Here is a 21240-nt window from a genome sequence, read left to right as displayed (position 1 = left end):
GCCAAAGCAGATAAAAAAAACCTCTGTGGAGATTTCTCCCTCTGGAGAGAAATGGGAGAGATAATGGATGGAGGGTGGAAAGAGTATAGTGGGTGGGACTGCAATTGGACAGAGAGAGAGAGATTGTGAGAGATACTGTAGATAGAGCAAGCAAAAAAAAAAGTTTCTCTCTTTTGTTCAATGTCAAACTCTTTCCAGTGTTGCTTTTAAAGGCATCTATCATTAATACACAGCTGAATCAGAGATTCTGTAGCTACTGCAAATCCTTTCAGCAAATCACACTGAATGTCACCTACAGAAACCTGTGACGCAGCTCGTAGGCTGAGTATTATTGCAGATTTAACTCAAATCCTTAAAGCCATTCAAATCACTGTCATCAGTCCATTAAAGGTGCTGATATGATGTTAGGGATTACAGAGAAATATGAGATTACAGACATCTGAACTAAAGCTGAAATACAGAAATAAGACATTTTGCAAAACAATTAATAGTCTCGTATTTTAATGTCATTGTAATGGTATATGTCTTCATTATGGTTCAAATTCCAATTTACATAAAATAAATGCTATCAAATATTGAAAAATTATTAGAAATATTTGACAAATACTGATAACTATTAACTGTTTTTATGTATTAAGCCAGTAAACAGCATGTTGGCATGTTATTATACGGTTTTCTCTGAGATGCTTCAAGTGAAATCTTAAAATAATTTTACATGCTTAATGTACATTATGATGTACATTAGAAATATTGATAATTTTAGTTCTGCAATTTTAAGTTAGGCAATAAAACGAGGAGAATGTTTGGAAAAATGAGCTTTGATTTTATCTACTTACAAAACAAAATATGGAAACATCCACTTATTGTTATTTCTATTTCTACTTCTTTAATAGTAATTTCAAGAACAAAACAACACAAATGCAAGTGTGAGGACAAAACAAAATCAAACCAACCCAACGCAAACAAAATAAAAACCAAACAAAACAAAACATCATGGAAACATCAACCTATTTTTTTTCTACTTTCTCATAATCTTAATTTAAACAATGAAACAACACAAATGCAAATGTGGCGAGTACGTAGCAACAAACAAATCGTTTTTATCTGTCTTCTATTTGAGCTTACTCTAAGTTGCTGTCCTTTGTCTAGATTCAAGCTCTGGACATTCAAACAACCAACCTTCATGAGGTGCATGCTGGGATGCTTTTAAACAGTACTGAATCATCCCATTAAAAAGTGTTTCCAACCTTTGACTAGTACTGTATGTAACTGAACAGATGTATCTATATTTGTTACAGTTGTAGTTTGCAAAATATGCTTTCCATTAAAACTGGTACAGCTGTTGAGTTTATGCTGGAAGTTTCTTGAATCCGTTAGTAAAGGGTAATGGGCTGAGAACAAATGGAGCAATAATAATCCAAAAGTCACATGAAGACACTACAGGGAAATCACCTTGTGAGTCCACATCTTTGTCCCTTAAGTCAATCTGCCTGTCTCCATTAGTCTGCACCATTAACGAGAAAAGAACTTGTCCTGTGCTGACCTACTTAGAAACAAACTCACGCACACTCTGTTGGAGACACAAATATCCACATGCCCACACACATCTCTCTTCTTTTCTTGGGATAAACCTCTGTAAGCAGTGTGCTGAAAAAACGAAATCTTCATTGAGGTTTAATGCTGACTCAGTTTAGCTCAAAGGGAAAAAATCATGCTAAACCTTACTCCCAGCCTGAGGGGATATCATTCTGTAAGAGCTAGCATTAGCGTCTTGGTTTAACATGACATTCAATTACTCAGCTGGGTTGATGCCAGTGTTAGATCTGTCTACGAGGTGTTATGCATTACAGATCCTGCTTTTACTCAATACACTGAATGACAATCCAAGTACCATTTGACTTTTAATGTTGCCTGATTAACAGCCTGGATTTCATGTTAAGTGTCCACGTTCTACACATTATAAGTCCACTTATAATGTTACTCAAGATTTAATGCACCAAAAGCAGTTGTAATTTAATCTTGCGTGACCGTTTTCCTTCCTCTTTGTGCACTGTACCTTTAAGACTTATATGTTAATGATATAGGTGATCATATATAGTTGTTTTTTATTAGATAATTATTTTTACAAATTAGTTTAAATCAAAAACTAATTAAAAATACTAACAAAAAATTATTATTCTTAAACTTCTCATTAAATACACTTAATAAAATTATAATAATTATAATTTTAATGATAAATTCTAATAATACATTGTTTTTTGTAAACTGCTTATTAAATATACTTTATGACACATATAAAAATATATTTCTAATATAATAATTGTAATATTTTTGTGGCAGAGAAGATAAAAATCTGGTCTCACCAGCCAGAAGAAAACATCATTATTGGGTCTGTTATCTGACAAATCACTAAATTAATAAATAACAAATAATAAAGGCCTTTCAATATGAGAAGGTGTGAAGCTGAGAAAAACAGACGAGTGGAGTTACAAAATGAGTGGAGGACAGTCGTAATCACGGCTGTCACTGAAAATCATTACTTTTCACACAATGCCACATCCAGTGTGAGTCACACAGATTCAGCCTCCAGAAACACTTGAGTGCTGAATGATAGAGAGAAAGAGCAGACCACATTTACATTTGTTCTGAATCACTGTTGTCAAAAAGATGTAAATGCATTATTAACAACTTTAACCTCTTAAAACTTTTTATTGTGGAATACAGAATCCTTCAGCTATAAACAAACCTGCGTTACAGTCAGGGTCCAAAATGTACTTTTTGATGCTAATGCCAGAGACGAGTGAATTGGGAAAATGTACCAACTATAAATATTTCTTGTATTCCATACAGTATTTACTCACCCTCAAGTTTTTCTTTTCTTTCTTCTGTTGAACACAAAAGAATATATTTTGAAGAATGTTAGTAACCAAACAGTTGCTGGTAACCATTTACCACCATAGTATTTTTTTTTCCCCATACTAAGGAAGTCAATGGCTACCGACAACTGTTTGGTTTCCAACATTCTTCAAAATATCTTCTTGTGTTCAACAGAAGAAAGAAACTCATACAGGTTTGAAACAACATGATGGTGACAAAAGTTTCATTTTGGGTGAACTATCCCTTTAAGAATGTAACAATATAAACAAATGTTTTGCACAGAAATAAAGCAAAACATCATATATATTCATGGATTAGGTTTGAAGTATTGTTGGCATATGCTTTCCCACACTAATGCCCACAAATGGGCCACAAATTAAGACACACACACACACACACACACACACACAATTAGTCCTGATAAAACACTGGCATGTAAGTTATGGAGTTCAGCTGAACCATGTGAACAGATATTTCTTATTCAAATGCACAAATACAACATTTTTAACAGATCTGACTTTTAGTCCATGCATGTTAGCTTTGAGGCCATCTATATGCCAATTTACTCCAAACCATGGATAAAATTCACTTTTAGCAGAAATACATGTATGTATTTGATGACTCTTTCTGCACATCACAGATTTCTGTAAATCAAATGCTTGATTTGGCTGTAGGCATGAGGTAATCACAGCCATGCTGATATTCAGACCAACAGATTGTGAGTTAAAAAACAGTAAGTTAACGATGAGCAACTTTAGACAGAAGAGTCTAGACACAATATACAGTAGATTCAACATTGCCAGGTACTTAGTCATTTATTGCTCCGCCAGCCTAAATAGTACCAAACAAAATCAAAAGTGAATGAACCGATGAGTTGCCAAGCGACACACAGGAGTGCATTTCATTCTTGAGTGAATTAGTGTATTAGAAAAAATCATCTGAGTGAATGATTCAATGACTCACAAAACAGTTACTTATTTCGTTCCTGAATAAACCAGTTATCAAACAAATCAGCTGAAAAAATAAGTGACTCATTCAGTCATTGCTGCCACCTGCTGTCTAACTATGTAACTTACAGAAAGTGTTACTGAAAAATCACCACTCATACACAGACTGACCATGTCTGTCTGATGCAAAGCACAGATGAGTGCAGTGATAAAAACAGGGTGGTCTTTAAGCATCACTGATGAAAGTTTCTAATATAGTAGCAGTCTTTTTACATCTTCATCTCAATAATAAAAGTGATCCACAGCTGCTGAAATGCACTGGCTGGCACTGCAACACTGTTCACTTCAGAAGACCAGTGCTGCATACTAAAATACAAGAGAGAGACAGAGAGGGACAAGAGAAAGACACAGAGAGTGTGTGATGCTCATTATGAACCCATGTTGCACTGCAGCAGTAGTTTTTTCTAGTACCACCAACAGAACCGGATCTAACAAATCTAAATGTACAAATAATGGCTATAGAAATACAGAACACTGCAAATTAATATAACTAAAAATGCTGTAGATAACTACAGGTTTATGTTGCCATAACTATCACTTAAATTGCAATTAATTCTACTTACATAATCTTATATATTTCAGTGAAATAAGATTTTTAATACACATTTAACAATCACTAAAGCACTAAAAAACTAATCACTCATGACACAAGAAATAAGTGCACAATTTGTAAGAAACATACAGCAGTCTGTCAAAGAAATACATTACTCATCAAATTAATATGAGGAATGAGGCAATAATTACAAAGTATTATTAAAGATTGCAAGCCTCAGAATTCAGTTACTGCAATGATTGTCTAAAATATATTACTTCATCACAACTGAAGCAGATGTATGAATACGAACTGGCATGAATGAGACAAGGATCTCGCTTATGTTGCTAGTTAAAGAACAGAAGACGTTCTGCAGATGTGCTGTTGATTTAGCTACAGTGCAGTACTGCTAGGCTCGCTCTACCTGAAGCCGCGAGCAGAGAACACAGAGGGCTTTTCCACTGTCACAATAATAAGTGCACAAGTGTGTATTTGGTGGTCTAGGGAAATGTCCCAGTCACACTTTGGGCCACAAGAACAGATTTTTGACAGCAAAAGCCACCTAAACTAATTTTGACAAGTCAAAAACACAGAAACATCACAAAAAAAAACACAAAATCATACAAATATATTACTTTCATATAATTAGTTTCTTTACACAAGGAACTGATTATTAAACACACAGAATAAACACAAAACTTTGTTTTTCTTTCCAACAACTTAGATTTATTCTGAATGAATTATATTTCTATCCCCTGACAAACTGTAAATTATTCCTCAACATATAAACACATATCAACCAACATATATAAACCAAACATATATCAACACGCTGCAGATATCATGTAGTAAAAGTTCAAATTAACAGGATTATTCATATACTGTAATGCACTACATATCCCTGCCATCAAAACACTATGCATCACTACTAAAACATTGTCCCAACAGAAATAGAAGGGAAATGAGGGATGGAATCAAGAGAAATAAATACATATTTACGTTTGGAGTCCTTCACACTTTTCAAGGCAGACTGCAGTCTCTCCAGCATGGCTTCATGTGTGTGTGTGTGTCACACTCCGCTTAAATCCCAAAACATGTGAGAGCGATCACGTGGAAGGGTCATAATGAAAAAACAAATGGAGGGCATAAACAAACAGACAAGTAAACAAAAAAACAAAACATAAAGAGCCTCTGTCTCGCTGTGCGAGCGAGTTGCTTACTGTAACGGGTTCATTTTCCTTTGGCATCTGGAATCAGTGAATAAGAAGGAGGGAGCGAGCGAGGGGGGTGGACAGGCAGAGAAAACGAGGAAATAAAGACAGAGAGCTGGAGATAAGAGGAGGGGCAATAAGAGAACGAACATGATGAACGATTTAATCCTTGGACCACCGCAGAGCGGGGGGTGTGTCGATAAGGGAAAGACAGGGACCTACATGCACATATGTGTGTAATCTGACTTGCCACTGCTGATGCATGCTGTTCCTGCAAATAAAAAAGCATTTGAGTGATTGAAATTAATGCTGTATCAGTGCAGTGAATATGACAGCACTGGTGCACCATGAAATAGAGAATAGTTCATGGAATAAAAGGGATAGTTCGTTCAAAAAATTAAATTATGTCAGTATTCATTCAATGTCATAAAAGCACTAAAAAAAATTCCTACACAAAATTCTGTAGAACACAAAAGAGGTTAATTTTTAAGGAAAATACTGCACATTTTTTCCTACATAATATCAAGCTCCAAAATGTCATAAAAGCACTAAAAAATATATTTTTACAGAAAAAAAAATGCTACAGTTAAAGCCTGTTAAAGGGATAGTTCACCCAAAAATTAAAATTTGATGTTTATCTGCTTACCCCCAGGGCATCCAAGATGTAGGTGACTTTGTTTCTTCAGTAGAACACAAACAAAGATTTTTAACACAGACCGTTGCAGTCTGTCAGTCTTATAATGGAAGGGGGTGGGAATCACGGCTTTGAGAGTCAAAAAAACATACACAAACAAAACCAAATTAAAAATCCACATCAAAAAATTAGAATATGGTGACATGCCAATCAGCTAATCAACTCAAAACACCTGCAAAGGTTTCCTGAGCCTTCAAAATGGTCTTGAGCCTTCAAAAAGTTTGGTTCACTAGGCTACACAATCATGGGGAAGACTGCTGATCTGACAGTTGTCCAGAAGACAATTATTGACACCCTTCACAAGGAGGGTAAGCCACAAACATTCATTGCCAAAGAAGCTGGCTGTTCACAGAGTTCTGTATCCAAGCATGTTAACCGAACGTTGAGTGGAAGGAAAAAGTGTGGAAGAAAAAGATGCACAACCAACAGAGAGAACCACAGTCTTATGAGAATTGTCAAGCAAAATTGATTCAATAATTTGAGTGAACTTCACAAGGAATGGACTGAGGCTGGGGTCAAGGCATCAAGAGCCACCACACACAGCGTCTTACCTGGGCTAAGGAGAAGAAGAACTGGCGTCAGAGGCGTCTTACCTGGGCTAAGGAGAAGAAGAACTGGACTGTTGCCCAGTGGTCCAAAGTCCTCTTTTCAGATGAGAGCAAGTTTTGTATTTCTAGAGTCCTAGAGTCTGTGATGATTTGGGGTGCAATATCATCTGCTGGTGTTGGTCCATTGTGTTTTTTGAAAACCAAAGTCACTGCACCCATTTACCAAGAAATGTTGGAGCACTTCATGCTTCCTTCTGCTGACCAGCTTTTTGAAGATGCTGATTTCATTTTCCAGCAGGATTTGGCACCTGCCCACACCAAATGCAACAAAAGTTGGTTAAATGACCATGGTGTTGGTGTGCTTGACTGGCCAGCAAACTCACCAGACCTGAACCCCAGAGAATCTATGGAGTATTGTCAAGAGGAAAATTAGAAACAAGAGACCAAACAATGCAGATGAGCTGAAGGCCACTGTCAAAGAAACCAGGGCTTCAATACCACCTCAGCAGTGCCACAAACTGATCACCTCCATGCCACGCTGAATTGTGGCAGTAATTAAAGCAAAAGGAGCCCCTACCAAGTATTGAGTACATGTACAGTAAATAAACATACTTTCCAGAAGTCCAACAATTCAATAAAAGTTATTTTTTTATTTTTTATTTTATTTTTTTTATTGGTCTTATGAATTATTCTAATTTGTTGAGATATTGAATTTGTGGGTTGTTAAATGTGAGCAAAAATCATCACAATTAAAAGAAACAAAGACTTAAACTACTTCAGTCTGTGTGCATTGAATTTATTTAATACACAAGTTTAACAATTTGAGCTGAATTACTGAAATAAATGAACTTTTCCATGACAATCTAATTTATTGAGATGCACCTGTACTATATATTTAAAATATAAAGTTTACATTTTATATATTCCATATATAATCTCAATTGTTAACTCTCATTCTAACTTCGACTCTGAGGGTGTGTGAAACATCAAGACAACACACACTCCCAAAAACAATATAAAATCAAGTCATACAGAAGAGAAGCATCTGAGATATTGATATAGATGGAAACAGCTGTGACGCTGGGGACGGGCACTTTTTTAGATGCTCAAGCTCTTAGTGATGTCATGGCCTCAATAAAAACCAAAGGAACACTGAGAAAAATGAGGTCATTGTGGGTTTAGGTAGGGGAGAGTGGGAGGGGAAGGAGGGCTGCGTGTATCCGGGTCTGACTGTTGGCAGGCCTCTGTCTCGCTGTCAGTCAGTCAACTTAATGCAGCTGCCACTGAGTAAGCCCAATTATGCACATAACAGTCTATAATTTTTTTTTTTTCCTTTAGAAGATTTAAGCATTGATTTTTTGCTTTTAGTATGAATATGTTAGCCTTAAGGATATATGCTAGTATGCTCTAAAATATTGACAAAATTTGTATTTAGAAGATTTAAGCATCGAAAACTTACAGTCAGCTTCTCATCAGATTTTCTGACCAATTAAGGTCTCTAGGATCTGAAGCCTCATGCCCCTTACACTATAAGAGACATTAAAGTTGTGACTGAAATCAGTCAATTGCTTCACACATTTATGTTATGTTATGTTATTATGTGCACCATACAGAGGATAGGAAGCAATTTAGACAGTTTAAACTTGCTTTCCATTGGGGTGAGTAAAGTCTGGTTTCATGTCAGTGTCACGTGCATCTCCATACATATTAGAGAGGACACATGAAAATATACAAGAGAAAGAAAGAAGTGGAGGCATTTCAGGCTGAACCTGTATCACCTGTATGAGCACATCACTCTTTCAAACTAAGTTACATGTTTAATATAAAACAAATGCTCACCTTTGACATTCTCCACGTCCTGGGAGGCGATAACAAATCCAAAGCCTTCACCTGGCTTCCTCTTCAGCTCCACCTCATACCCCCGCAGCACAGGGGGCTTTTCTTTCTCCTCTGTTTTCACTCTGGGACTGAGTACCGTCCCTCCTTCCTCTGAACTCATCCAATCACGTGGCTCCAGCGTGAGAGTGACAGGAGCAGAATCCAGGAAGCTGGTGCTCTGGACCAATGAAGAGCGCACCAGCGCTGGAGAGGACGGGGTTAAAGTGCTGCGTGATCGTGGTATGGAGTTGGTAAAAGGGACTTCAGAGTCAGAGGCGGAGCGAGGAGGGGGAGGAGTCAGTCGTCGCACAGAATTAGGGGAAATGGAGAAATACGAAGGGCCTACAAAGAAAGGACCAAAAAATTTATATTTGATGAGCAGGGATGAGAAATGTAAACAATTACAAATTTTACAATAAATAAATGAAAGAACAAAAAATAAATAAAATACCAATAATAAAAAAAAAAAAAAAAAAAAAAATCAATATAAAATAATGCAATGCAACCAAATAAAATAAACACAAATAAAATTTTATCTTTTTTAATCTCTTGCAGACAAGCATTTTAATGCTTCATTCTAAAGTAAAATAAAATAATTTACTAAAATAAAATCATTTACTGAGAGCCTGTAATTTTCCCACTACATAATAAATTTCACGAAAAAAAAAATGTGATTAGAGGCCTAGAAATAGTGCAGAATCTAAAATATACGCTACACATTAGATCGCGCAGGGATCATGTTTGTGACTGATCTTATTAGAGACACGCTAAAATCTCTGACACAGCGCAGAAATACCATAGGGCCAGAAAAGGAAGTAATCACTATATTAACTACATTATTTTGGCAACTGGATGATTTGTGATGATTTGGGTCTGTAACAACCTCCTATAAACAAAGATATCACACAAACAGAAGTTCTTATTGTGTCACTGTTCATTTCCTATCAAATATGTAAAGTATGACATTAATAGCTTGGTAAATAAAAAATAAAATATATAGAGAGAGCACTTAAAGTTGCTCTCATATTGGTCCTGAATCACTTTCAATCTAAGACTCCAAAGTTAGACATTTTTAAGATAAATCAGGAGCCCTCTGAGAGGATTCTTAGAAGCTTCGAGAATATGGGCCCTGGATTTTTAATAGTATTTTTCTTGTAATCAGTCTCAAAGAATTTATATTGATATCCAATATCAGCCAATATTTATTCAAAATATAAATCTGTAAGTTTAATCAGTATCGGCCAACACTTCAATATCTGTGCATATGATGATCATGTTATGGAGCATGATCAGAGAATATTCCAAAATGATCACTTGCACATGATTTTTTCTAAAATAACTAAAAACCCCAAAAAACCATCAATGATTTTTTCTACATTCTTTAAAATTTCTAAAGATTTATGTTTATTTACAGTTATAAATATGGGTAAAATCCTTTATTTTTAATTAAGATATAACTTACCACCTCTGTAAACCAGCAGAATAACCTCCCCCTTTTTAGTGTGTTCTTGCAAAATCCGCTGGACTTGAATCAAATTTAAAAAATACATAATAATAAAAGTACACAATAACAAAAATCTTAAGTTTTATTGCATTCTCTCCTTCTCTACCTGTGCAAAGCTGACACTCTGTACATCTGCTCCGTTGATCTTCACAATAGCATCTCCAGACTGCAGTCCGATACACTGCCTGTGGTCCCAGACTTTTTTCACGAGGGTCTGTCTTCCTCCGTGACCTCCTGCCGTGACACTGAACCCCATATTGCTGCCCCTCTCACATTTAGCCAAGACAACAGGGACTAATTCGCCACTAATAGCCATTCCTCCAACTCCACTCCCGACCACAGCGCTCATGGCTCCCGGTGAAGGAATGCTGCTGTTCAGGCTGCCACTGCTAGCACTGGCTGTGCCGTTGAAGGTGAAGTAAGGCCCGTCAGAATGGGCGCTGCTAGGTGGGGTTAGCAGTGAATGCTGGGGTTTACAGAGATGGGAGTAGTGCCTTCCTCCTCCAGGAGAGAAAGAGACAGGGCCTGGACTTACTTCAGTGTGAAGCAGGGGCAGTCGAGATATGGGTGGTGGAGTACTTGAGGAAAGATCACTCTCAGAAGATTTGAAGGAGTTCGGGCGGAGAGGTGGCGGAGTGGACAGGGAGTTGTTGTTGTGGTTACGGATAAACGAAGCCCTTTGAAGATAAAAAGAGAGAGACCGTATGGTCAGCCAAAGCAACTCACAGGGTATCATGGCACGCTAGGGAGGGACGGAATGTATTCCATTTAAAATAGAAATTAGCTGAAATTAGGGACAGGTACATTTACAACTTAAACATTGGTAATCAGATACAGTTATTTCAAAGAGTAGAAATTAAAACAGCATTATGTGTTTAAATTATCTACTACGATGGTGTATGACTGAGCCTGTTTTTTTTCTACATTTTCACCTTGCCCACTGTCGCCTTTGGCTTGCTTAGTTGGGAACAATTTCTGGCAATATTGTTGACTTCATAACCAGACATTATTCAAAGGAACTGAGCTGGACGATGACTACCAAATCAAAATGAACCAACTAACCAGAAATCCTTTGACCAACAAAACATGAATCTAATAAAAACAAGATTATCACAATATTTGGTTCGTCTATGTTCTGACAGATACTATTGTATTGTATTTTCTGCCTCATCCTATATATCTATATATATATATATAATATTTCCACAATCAGTAAAATAAGTTTTTTTAATACACTCAGTGGGGTAAATTTTGTAAACTTAAATTTAAGTAAATTTTGAGCAGCAGAAAATAATTTTAGCAAGCGTATCAACATTTAGCTTTATGCTATTACCTGCACCTGCTGGAAGACTGCTGGAAGACACTATTACATAACTGTATTCACTTACATTTACAACTTAAACATTAAATAAATTGATCAAAGGTGACTATAAAAACATTTATAAAAATACAAAAAATTTCAATATAAAAACAAAAATAAACTAAAAAAACATTTATAATTCAAAAAAATACTTCTATTTCTGTTATTTTAATTTTGAACTTGAAATTCATCAATGAATTCTGAAAAATAATCATAAGAATAAATTACACTTTGAAATATATTCAAATAGAAAATAGTAAATTAAACCCCAACCCCCTTTTAAGCAACATTAATGTAACTCTTCCAAGCCTAAACACATCAAAGACAAACAAAAACAAAAACAATCAAATACAAAAAAAAATTAATTTTTAATGTAACTCTTCCAAGCCTATTATAGCAGGGACAATCATATATAAAATCTGTTCACCTCTGTGATCCAATCGCAGACACCACCTCGCTGTCGCTCTGGCTGGCCAGTTCTGCACACTGTAACCTCCTGATGCTTCTGGCAGAGCGTGGTGCTCTCAGGAATCCACTCCCACACCCGTTAGAGTACTGGTATGATGATGGCTGTCTTGGAGGAGAAGCAATTGGAGATGAATTACAATTAGCATCCAAACTGAACCTTGATGCCCGTACTCTGAGATTCCTTGAGGATCCCCTCTCAAAATCAGACCACATGGTCCCGTTGTGGTAGAGGTGTGACTGAGCGTATGGGAGAGGAGCTTGGGCCTGGGGTTGGGTGGTGGTGGGTGGAGGTAGATGTAGCGACTGGTCTTGGGATCCCGTTAGCCTAGGATTGGGCATCTTAGGACAGCCGTCAGAGTTATAGAGCATGGGGTAGCCTCTTCGGACAACAACGTCCACAGTATGACCCACTGGGATGGCTTTCAACATTTCCACCACCTCTTTGTGAGAGAAGCCGAGCACACAGGTATCATTGATGTACACCAGAATGTCCGCTGGAACAGGCAACAGATGAAAAGTGTTAAATTGCATTTACTGTAATTCATATTATGAAGGTTCAACCACAACTATTCAACTAGATAAGTCACATAAAACTTACCTTCAATTAATAGATTTGAAACACTACCATTTAAAAGTTTGGAGTTGGTAAGATTTTTTTAAGATTGTGAAATATTATAACATTTTTAAATAATTGTTTTTCACTTTAATATATTTTAAATGTTTAAAAATATTTTATTATTGTGATGTAAAGCTGACTTTTCAACATCATTACTCCAGTCTTTAGTGTCACATGATTCTTCAGAAATCATTTTAATATGCTGATTTACTACTTAAAAATATTTTGTATTATTATCAATATTAAAAAATTTAAAAAGTTAAGCAGATTAATATTTTTTGTAAACAGTGATACTTTTTTCAGAACTCTATGATGAATAGAAACAGCAATTATTTGAAATATATACATACATATATATATATACATTTTGAACATTATAATTGTCTTTACAGTCACATTTGATTATTTGAATGTAAAAAAAGAAAAGAAAAGAAACTTACTGACCCCAAACTTCTGAACACACATATAATTTTACAGGTTCAGGTACATATAACTACAGGTGTGTGTATGTGTGTGTGTGTGTGTGTGTGTGTGTGTGTGTGTGTGTGTAAATATAAATATTTCTATGTCCTTGTGGGTGATTTTTTTCTCTCAGCTGATTTATTATCATGCAAAATGCACTGATCTAATAATGCACTGTGAATCTGAATGGTGTGAACAAAAAGAGTTCACAGATGCATGCAGTTATATGTTAGTATGCATGTCACAGTAAAGTGAGAGAGAGTGTTCATAATGTCACATTTTTCTTATAAACGTGTGTGTGGCACACAGTGATAGCTGGATTACTCCATGCAGGCCATTAGGATTAGAGGGAGATCAAGACACTCATTTAACAGAATCACACAATCACAACACTAATCCACGATGGGACAGAAAGAGCAATGTGGATAAAGAAAGAGAGAGAGCAGCAGCAGCCTATAGAGAAAATATAAATATCCCTTTGTTTGTAAGCACAGTGCTCTACTGCAATGACATGTGGGCTGTTACCTATGTGAAGGGTGGAAGGTCCTCCGGGAGTGATGCTGTAGATCTGCAGGAACTCTCTCCGCCTGCTGCCTCCCACTATGTTGAAGCCAAAACCCTGTGAACCCTTAACCAGATGAGTGTGAACAGAGTAGCCTTTCAGTTCACTCGGCTGGTCTGTAAACTCTGCCACTGCAAAGCAACAAGAAGATGGTGACCGGTTTAAACATAACAGGCTATTAGGAAAATAAACCAACAAAAGAAGAAATTACTGAAATTACATAAGATGAATGGTAAAAGGTGAAGAAAAATATAATATAATATAATATAATTTTTCCAGAGATGAGTGAATCTAAATTCTGTCCCGGTAGCTCAACTGGTAGCACATTACGCTAGTATTATGGGACCAAACCCCAGGGAACACATAAACTGACAAAAATATATACCTTCAATGCACTGTAAGTTGCTTTGTAAGTCTTTAAGTGTCTGCCAAATGCATGAATGTGAAATGTCTGAAGGAAAAGAGAAGTAGAAGTACAGAGAAAGGTAAGCATATGCATGTCTGAGCACAAACTGTTCAAGCGGAACATGTTAAACAACAGAATTGCATGCAGCAGTGTAAGAATTGGTAGGCAGCTCAAAAAAATGAAAAACTACCACATAAAGCAAGCATGAAATTTTGAAGCTGTAATGACCATCTTGTTATTAAAACCTAATGTATGTACATTTACACCGCCCTCTACAGTTAGCTATGATGTACTGCATCTTATAAACAATTCAGAGCAGAAACATACTATTATATTTTGCAAACATTTGTACTCTCTACTTATTAAAGAGTACTAAATTATAAAATTATACTAAATTATTATAATATGTACCCCCCAATTTAGGTATATAAAATTAATTATTGCCATTTTATTATTTTTGAATAAAAGTATAAATATGTAAAGTATATTTTTTATTGATATGGCAACACAATACAGTTTACAAAATAAATGTCTGACATTATCTGGCCAGCAGGTTATCTTTGCTTGTCATGACATAAGAATAATATTAAAGAAATAATACTGTACTATTGTACTATTTCCAGTGTTATAATCTGAATGAGCTTCAGTCTTCATTTTGTGTAATTGCATGGAAAGCACGACCAGTACATTCTTCAAAATCACATTGTGGTCACACAGTCAAACATGTTATGCAAGCACGAGTAAACAGATACTTAAGAACATGTCAAAATTTCCATATGTAGATACCACTAAATTATACAGAAATATTACTACCTTAATTGATCAATGTAACAAACCAAAAATGAACCAGAATGTGCCTACCTTACATTTAGAAGGGAAAACTTTTTATAATGTAAAATATTTCTCATTGTATATAATTCATAACTGTTAATATTCAATAACAATTAAACTTCAAATATAATTAAATTATTTTATACATTTATTTATTTTTTACAGCATATCATGCACAAAATGTTCCTCCACCTGACAGATATCACTGAAACAGATGTCATGCTGATCGCAATGTGACAGCCCTATATACACTTTATTAACAGCAGAAAAAGGAGTCAGGAGAGCAACCTCACACTTTTTTTTCTTATCAAATACCCTGTCAAGCAAATAAAATAAAAACTAAATACTAAATATTTATGGTTATTTACATACAACTGTTGCATGACCTAAACCTGGATGGAAACAAGGCAAAAGGGCAACATAACAATAGAATAGAATAGAATAGAATAGAATAGAATAGAATAGAATAGAATAGAATAATGATCTTACATTCAGTCATACAGACATTCTCTCTGTTGTGAGCTCGGTGATTAAGCCAAGAGGATGGCTTTAGATGATGGCTGCAGGACAAACAAATAGCACAAGATGTCAGTGTTGTATATTTATTGCTCTAAAACTTAGGGACTAGGACAGTATAAATCATTCATCTAGACATCATTAATCTTCTTACTCATTGTAATAGGCGTTCCCTGAGTCGCTGTACATCATCTCCCAGTTTTCCGACCCTGTCAGCCGTGCTCCTCTATGGGGTCCGAGCCCATTCTCCAAGGCACTGCCGTCTCCTCTGCTTGAATCTCGTGATTGGCTGGGGGAAGATGTGGGGGCGGGGGCACTGCTCAGCCCAACTGAACCTCCTAAAATGCCAATGAAGAGAAAACAAGACTTGTGAAATGACACAGCTTACTGAAACACAAAGACTATTCTGGCTGAAAGCTTCAACATTCATTGAATTGATATTCTAAGTCATTCTCTTTTTCTATTCATTTCTAAATGGGTTTATTTTCCCTATTGGACACATGAAAGCAAGAAAACACAGCTAAATGAAACTATCATTGTGTTTTACCATTTTTTTATGTTTCTGTTTATAGTTTGTCATTTACATTGTTATTATACCACCTGAGATTGTGTGCGTGTGTGGTCCAGGTTAACCCTATATTGTGGGGACCAAATGCCCACAAGGACAGTAGAACCTTAAATTTCTGACCTTGTGTGGGCTTATTTTTTAATTTTTTTGTCCCCATGAGGAAAACAGAAAACATAAGTCATACTAAATTATGTTTTTTGAAAATGTAAAAATGCAGAATGCAAATGTTTTCTGTGAGGGTTATGTTTAGGGGTAGGGTTAGGGTTAGAGGATATAATATACTGTACAGTTTGTACAGTATAAAAACCATTATGTCTATGGAATGTATAGGAAATTGCTTCAGTGTCAGCTGTGAAATGTACTGTAAGCAGGGTCAGCATCTCAGAGACGGAGCAGTACATTTAATCCATAGAGACAGATCGGTATGTAAACCTCCTCTGTTGATTCAGTGGCTTCAGTGTCATGCTTTGATCGATGCCTCGGTCATCTGTGCCACTGCCCATGGGGTGAAGACACCAGGGCCAGACGAAAGTGCACACACAAACAAAACCCAAGTGAAGTTATGAAAGAGTTGACTGGACAGATTTGTCGGCTTGTAGTCTAAACTCTCTTCTTAGAATAAGTTGTGAAACTAAAGTAAATTTGGTTGCACTTTATTTTTGCTTCTTAGCTTCTTAGAATGAATCTTTTTACTGAACCTGAAAAATACTGTTGCTGAAACTAAAGAAAATTTGGTTAATTACACTTTATTTTACAGTACGTAGAAGTACTTTTAATAATCTTTTGTCACTTACAATGTATTGTATATATAGAAAGTCATAAAAACTGGTAATACAAGGCATAACTATAATTTACTATATGGGGGTTAGGTTAGCATGCAGGTCTTATTCAGGGTTAGGTGCGAATAAAACAGTCGCTATTTGCGACCATAAATATTATTTGCATGAGTTTTTGCTAATTACTCCTCAATAAGTTTTCCTCACATAGTATGTACATGAGGAACAGGAACTCTGTAAACACACAAGTGCCTACCGCGTGTACAATTTTTCACTGAGACCTGAAAAAGCCGCAAGAAGTGTTTCATTTAGCTGGAAACTGAACCGACAGAGACTGAAAGCCCGATAGTTTTATCTGGATAATTGTTAAATACACATTTGTAAATGCCAAGTACATTTTAATAACCTCAACAAACACAATAAAAATTTAAACCTAATTCCATTAATATTACAACAAAAGAAAACATACGAAACAAACTTAAAACAAACATTTAAATATAATTTAATCACAAATGCGAAAACATCACAAACAAACTTAATTACAACTTGAACATTTTATCTGTAGCTGTGTGGATAATATCGTTAACAATTCTCGTTTAAATAGTGAATATAATTAAAACAAGATCTTGGTCTGTGTTCTTTTAATGCGTGTAACTAAATATTTGCAGCCTCCGTCCTAACAAAAAAGCATGACGTTTCTCATAGAAATGGTACCATTTTAAATATATTTATTCATAACAAATAAACAATGTTTTTCAGGGCACATTTTAGCAGCAGCACACTTTTCTACTTATAGCCTCAAAAAAAAAAATTACATCACTCTTTTTACAATAGATCCTAAGTTAAACTTACTGAATGTCTCATTTAAGCCATAAATTTAAATGCTTATGCTCCAATGCATTTCTGTGTATTTTTTGTGATGTAGATTTCAAAAGCATTTTAGCCAAAGTTAAGGTTCTACTGGATTAAATGAAAACATTACATTCAGTATGATTGAATTAATATTCTTAATAATAATCAGTTTGCATTAATATTCTTAAATAAGAGTATATTATTTCAAATAGTACTTCTTTTAAAATTATGCTAAAGTGTACTTAAGTATAACTCACCTCAATAAGTACTTCTTTTAAAATTATGCTAAAGTGTACTTAAGTGTACTTTTTCTCAAGGGTAAGCTATAGCTTTTTCAATTGTTTTGTGCCTCTATAATGTATAACTCACTGCAACTAAAAAGCCATTGTCTGTATATGGAAATGGCTGTTCAATTATCTATGGAGAAAGCTGTTTGGCTGCTAAACTGAACCTCCCCCTCATTCAACAACTATGCATTAATACAGTATAAAGACATCCTCGTATATCACTCTAAATACCATATGTGCTTGTATACAAAGAAAAGTGGATATGAAGGATCCCCAGCTGGGACCTGGACATCTGCAACCTGCACTCTGTACCGAGGTAATTAGCATATTCCCACTAGAATCATAAGCCCAGCTGTAAACACACACACACACACACACACACACACACCCTTGGCTGGAGTGTCATATATACACACTCGATCTACTTTAACAGAACTGATATTTACCAGCAGGAGGATGATACCATGAACTCTGGCATACAGATGCTATTTTAGTAATCATGATGGATATGGCCATGAATATTTATTATTATTCCATATACCATGTTATGGTATATTCGATATAGCTCATGTGCAGAAAAAAATTACTTTTAGGGTTTCGTGTGAACATATTTATCTGAAAATATCAAGGAAAATCTGATTACTTCTGATTCAAAGCTGTTCAAGGTCCAGTCTCTCAAAGAACCAGTGTCAGGTTTATTTCTCCAGACTTCAGGGAGAAAAGAGGCTGATATTGATGTCATGCTGACCTTTTATTTGCTTTGCAAAGCAACATTGATTATACAACGTCTGTCTTCAATACAAATCATATGTACTTTAATCATGTCTTAGAAAAAGAATGAAGAAAATCAAATATTGACAATCTGTGGGTTTCATAACAAGATAATTCTGTGTAATGATGTGGCCTCTGTGATATATTATATTGTGTTTTTGCCCACACATTCTCCTCAGATCCAAATGTCAGCAAAAGGTGGAATAATAATAAAGGACAAGAAAACCTGAAATATAACACACAGGAAACAGGTTTGCAGGCTTCTCAGGAAGAAAGAGAATATGTTAGAGCTCACATCAGAGCGGGATAACAAGGACTGAATAAAGCTGCTTGTATTATTTGCCTGGAAACAACTCTGCTGTCACTTTGAGCATGAAAGAAAGAAAAATTATTGCCACATACAGATGTTTGAAAATTTTGTATTTATTTGCATATTGCAAATAGCCATTTTATAATCAACATATTATCATACAGTGATTATACTCTCATAAACAAATCTGGGGGAAAAAATGTATAAACCCAAGGTGTATGCTGTGAGTGAAGGGTATTCTTCTCCTACCTGATAGACCCGAGTCCTCCTCGCTGTTGTCTCCCTCCGCGCCTGCTTTCTCCAGGTTGCTGAGGGACTTGCTCCGTGTGCGGAAGTTTCTCAGCAGGATGCGGTGCTCCTGGTAGGTGATGGGAGGACTATCAGGATTGATGTGAACCGGACGAGGGGTTCCGTAGTAGTTCCCTAATCCAGTAAATATAAAAAGCATGTCATTCAAGTCTTCCTTGTTCATGAAGAGTTTTTTTAGTTTCTTATTTTAGGGTTTATTAGTGTTCGCAGTAATATCCCCTGCATATCATTGAACCACCCAGACCTCATAGTCCAGGAAATGTGTCACATTTTATCTCATATTTTTTGTTACAATGTGTATTTTCATAGGATTTACTTACTAAGGATTTAAGGTTAGAATAAAGCCATGGATATGCAGTATTATTTATTGCAGAGTAAATCAATAGCTTTATTTAAACACAAATATCCAAGAGGAACAACACAATCTTGCAATTAAGGTCACATGATAATCCTTTATATTGCCATAGTATATTCTCTAAAACCATAAAAACCACTTTAAGGATGGAATACTATACAACAGGACTGACATTTTATCTTCAGACCTTTAACAGATTTGAACCATGATCTTCATCTGGTATTGATTGAGTAACTTGCCTTTGCAGTTGTAAGTAAATCATACCTTGTCGTGTCGGCAAGGTGAGAATGGTGTTTATGGCATTTTGTAAATGCAGCAGAATTTTTTATGCTAATACACTTTATTCGTTTAATCAGGCTAGGTAGGTGATCCTGCCCCTGAGAGCCATAACTCACATGCTAAAGGCACATGTGTCACAGAGCACACAGTAATGATGAATACTGAATTGCAATACATTTGCCCAGAAATGCCTATTTTAGAGGGTATATTATTATATTATAATATCATATATGGTCTCAGACTTTTGGCCCCATGTCATTATATTCTCTCGATATCATGATTTCTTTGTCTCGTAAAACACAAAAGTTATTTAATAAGTTATTTATTAGAAATTCCTGGACAACAATTTTCCATTAACAACAAAATCCATGATGACCACTGTCACGCTCCAAAAAGAACAAAAAATTATCAAAAAGGGGTCCATAAAATTTATGACAATTTTCAGTCTTCAAAATCCATAAAAACTTTGTGTGAGAAACAGAATAAATGATGATTTTGGGGAGAATGATTCATTTAAACTTTGAGTTGTTGGATAGATAAGTATTGCCAGCACAACAGCTGTGTTGATGCATGTTGATGTGTGTAAATGGAGCTCTTAGAACTGTGAATCAATAGATCAACACTGGACACAAAGCCCCATAGATCTAATGCATGACCTTAAGAAAACATCCAAAGAACATTCAACAATAAATAATTAAGTTGCACTGTAATTCTATTCTTCCTCTTCTTTATATTCATAAATTATTCAGGTATGAGGCTGACCTTTGAACTTCCCGCTCTCCAATAGTGCCCCAGACTCCTCCAGCGAGAAGAACTCCTCAACGGAGACAAAGTTATAGTCGACTCCCATGATCTCACCGTCTCGTGGCTGTCTAGTCGTACCTGAGGGTGACATCAAAAAGTAAGGGATGCATTAAATACAGCAAACCCAAATAACTTACAGAACTACTGATAGATTGCTGACCCGCACTACAGCCTTCAGCTCAATAAGCGTGCGCGCTCTCAGATCAAGATGGCATCTTATCCCCTCTCCATCCAGCCTTGACTGACAAGTTAACAGGGCTATGAACAGCCCAGACCAATTACAGTGACCCAGCCTCGAAAATCTGACACGACCCTTCCTCTTCCCACAGGCTTTGAACAGCTCAACACTGACACAACATCAATCACAAATTCTTTATCACTCTTCTACCACACACACAGATCCTACCTCCTTTCTGCCTCAATATCTCTAATTATGAGTCTGATAAGCCAAATCCCC

General features: G+C 35.9%; 1 protein-coding gene across 5 annotated transcripts in view; it reads right to left on the bottom strand.

Annotated features, from left to right (window-relative positions):
• The window catches only part of LOC109056880 (membrane-associated guanylate kinase, WW and PDZ domain-containing protein 1-like), a 56707-nt gene that overhangs the window by 5742 nt on the left and 29725 nt on the right, over window positions 1-21240 (bottom strand). For 4 of the 5 annotated variants that reach the window (XM_042762631.1, XM_042762628.1, XM_042762629.1 and 1 more), the window contains exons 4-13: window positions 20742-20861; window positions 19286-19459; window positions 15627-15810; window positions 15446-15516; window positions 14105-14170; window positions 13683-13850; window positions 12039-12573; window positions 10358-10928; window positions 10210-10273; window positions 8709-9089 (exon numbers count right to left, since the gene is read on the bottom strand). In XM_042762631.1, the coding sequence (XP_042618565.1) occupies window positions 8709-9089; window positions 10210-10273; window positions 10358-10928; window positions 12039-12573; window positions 13683-13850; window positions 14105-14170; window positions 15446-15516; window positions 15627-15810; window positions 19286-19459; window positions 20742-20861 (2334 nt within the window). The remainder of the gene's footprint in view (window positions 1-8708; window positions 9090-10209; window positions 10274-10357; window positions 10929-12038; window positions 12574-13682; window positions 13851-14104; window positions 14171-15445; window positions 15517-15626; window positions 15811-19285; window positions 19460-20741; window positions 20862-21240) is intronic. The other variant, XM_042762632.1, reaches the window with a different exon arrangement.

Source organism: Cyprinus carpio, chromosome A8 (genome assembly GCF_018340385.1).
Source record: "Cyprinus carpio isolate SPL01 chromosome A8, ASM1834038v1, whole genome shotgun sequence".
NCBI lineage: Eukaryota > Metazoa > Chordata > Actinopteri > Cypriniformes > Cyprinidae > Cyprinus > Cyprinus carpio.
The sequence above is the reverse complement of the archived record's forward strand: the minus strand, read 5'-3'. Positions and strand labels throughout refer to the sequence as shown.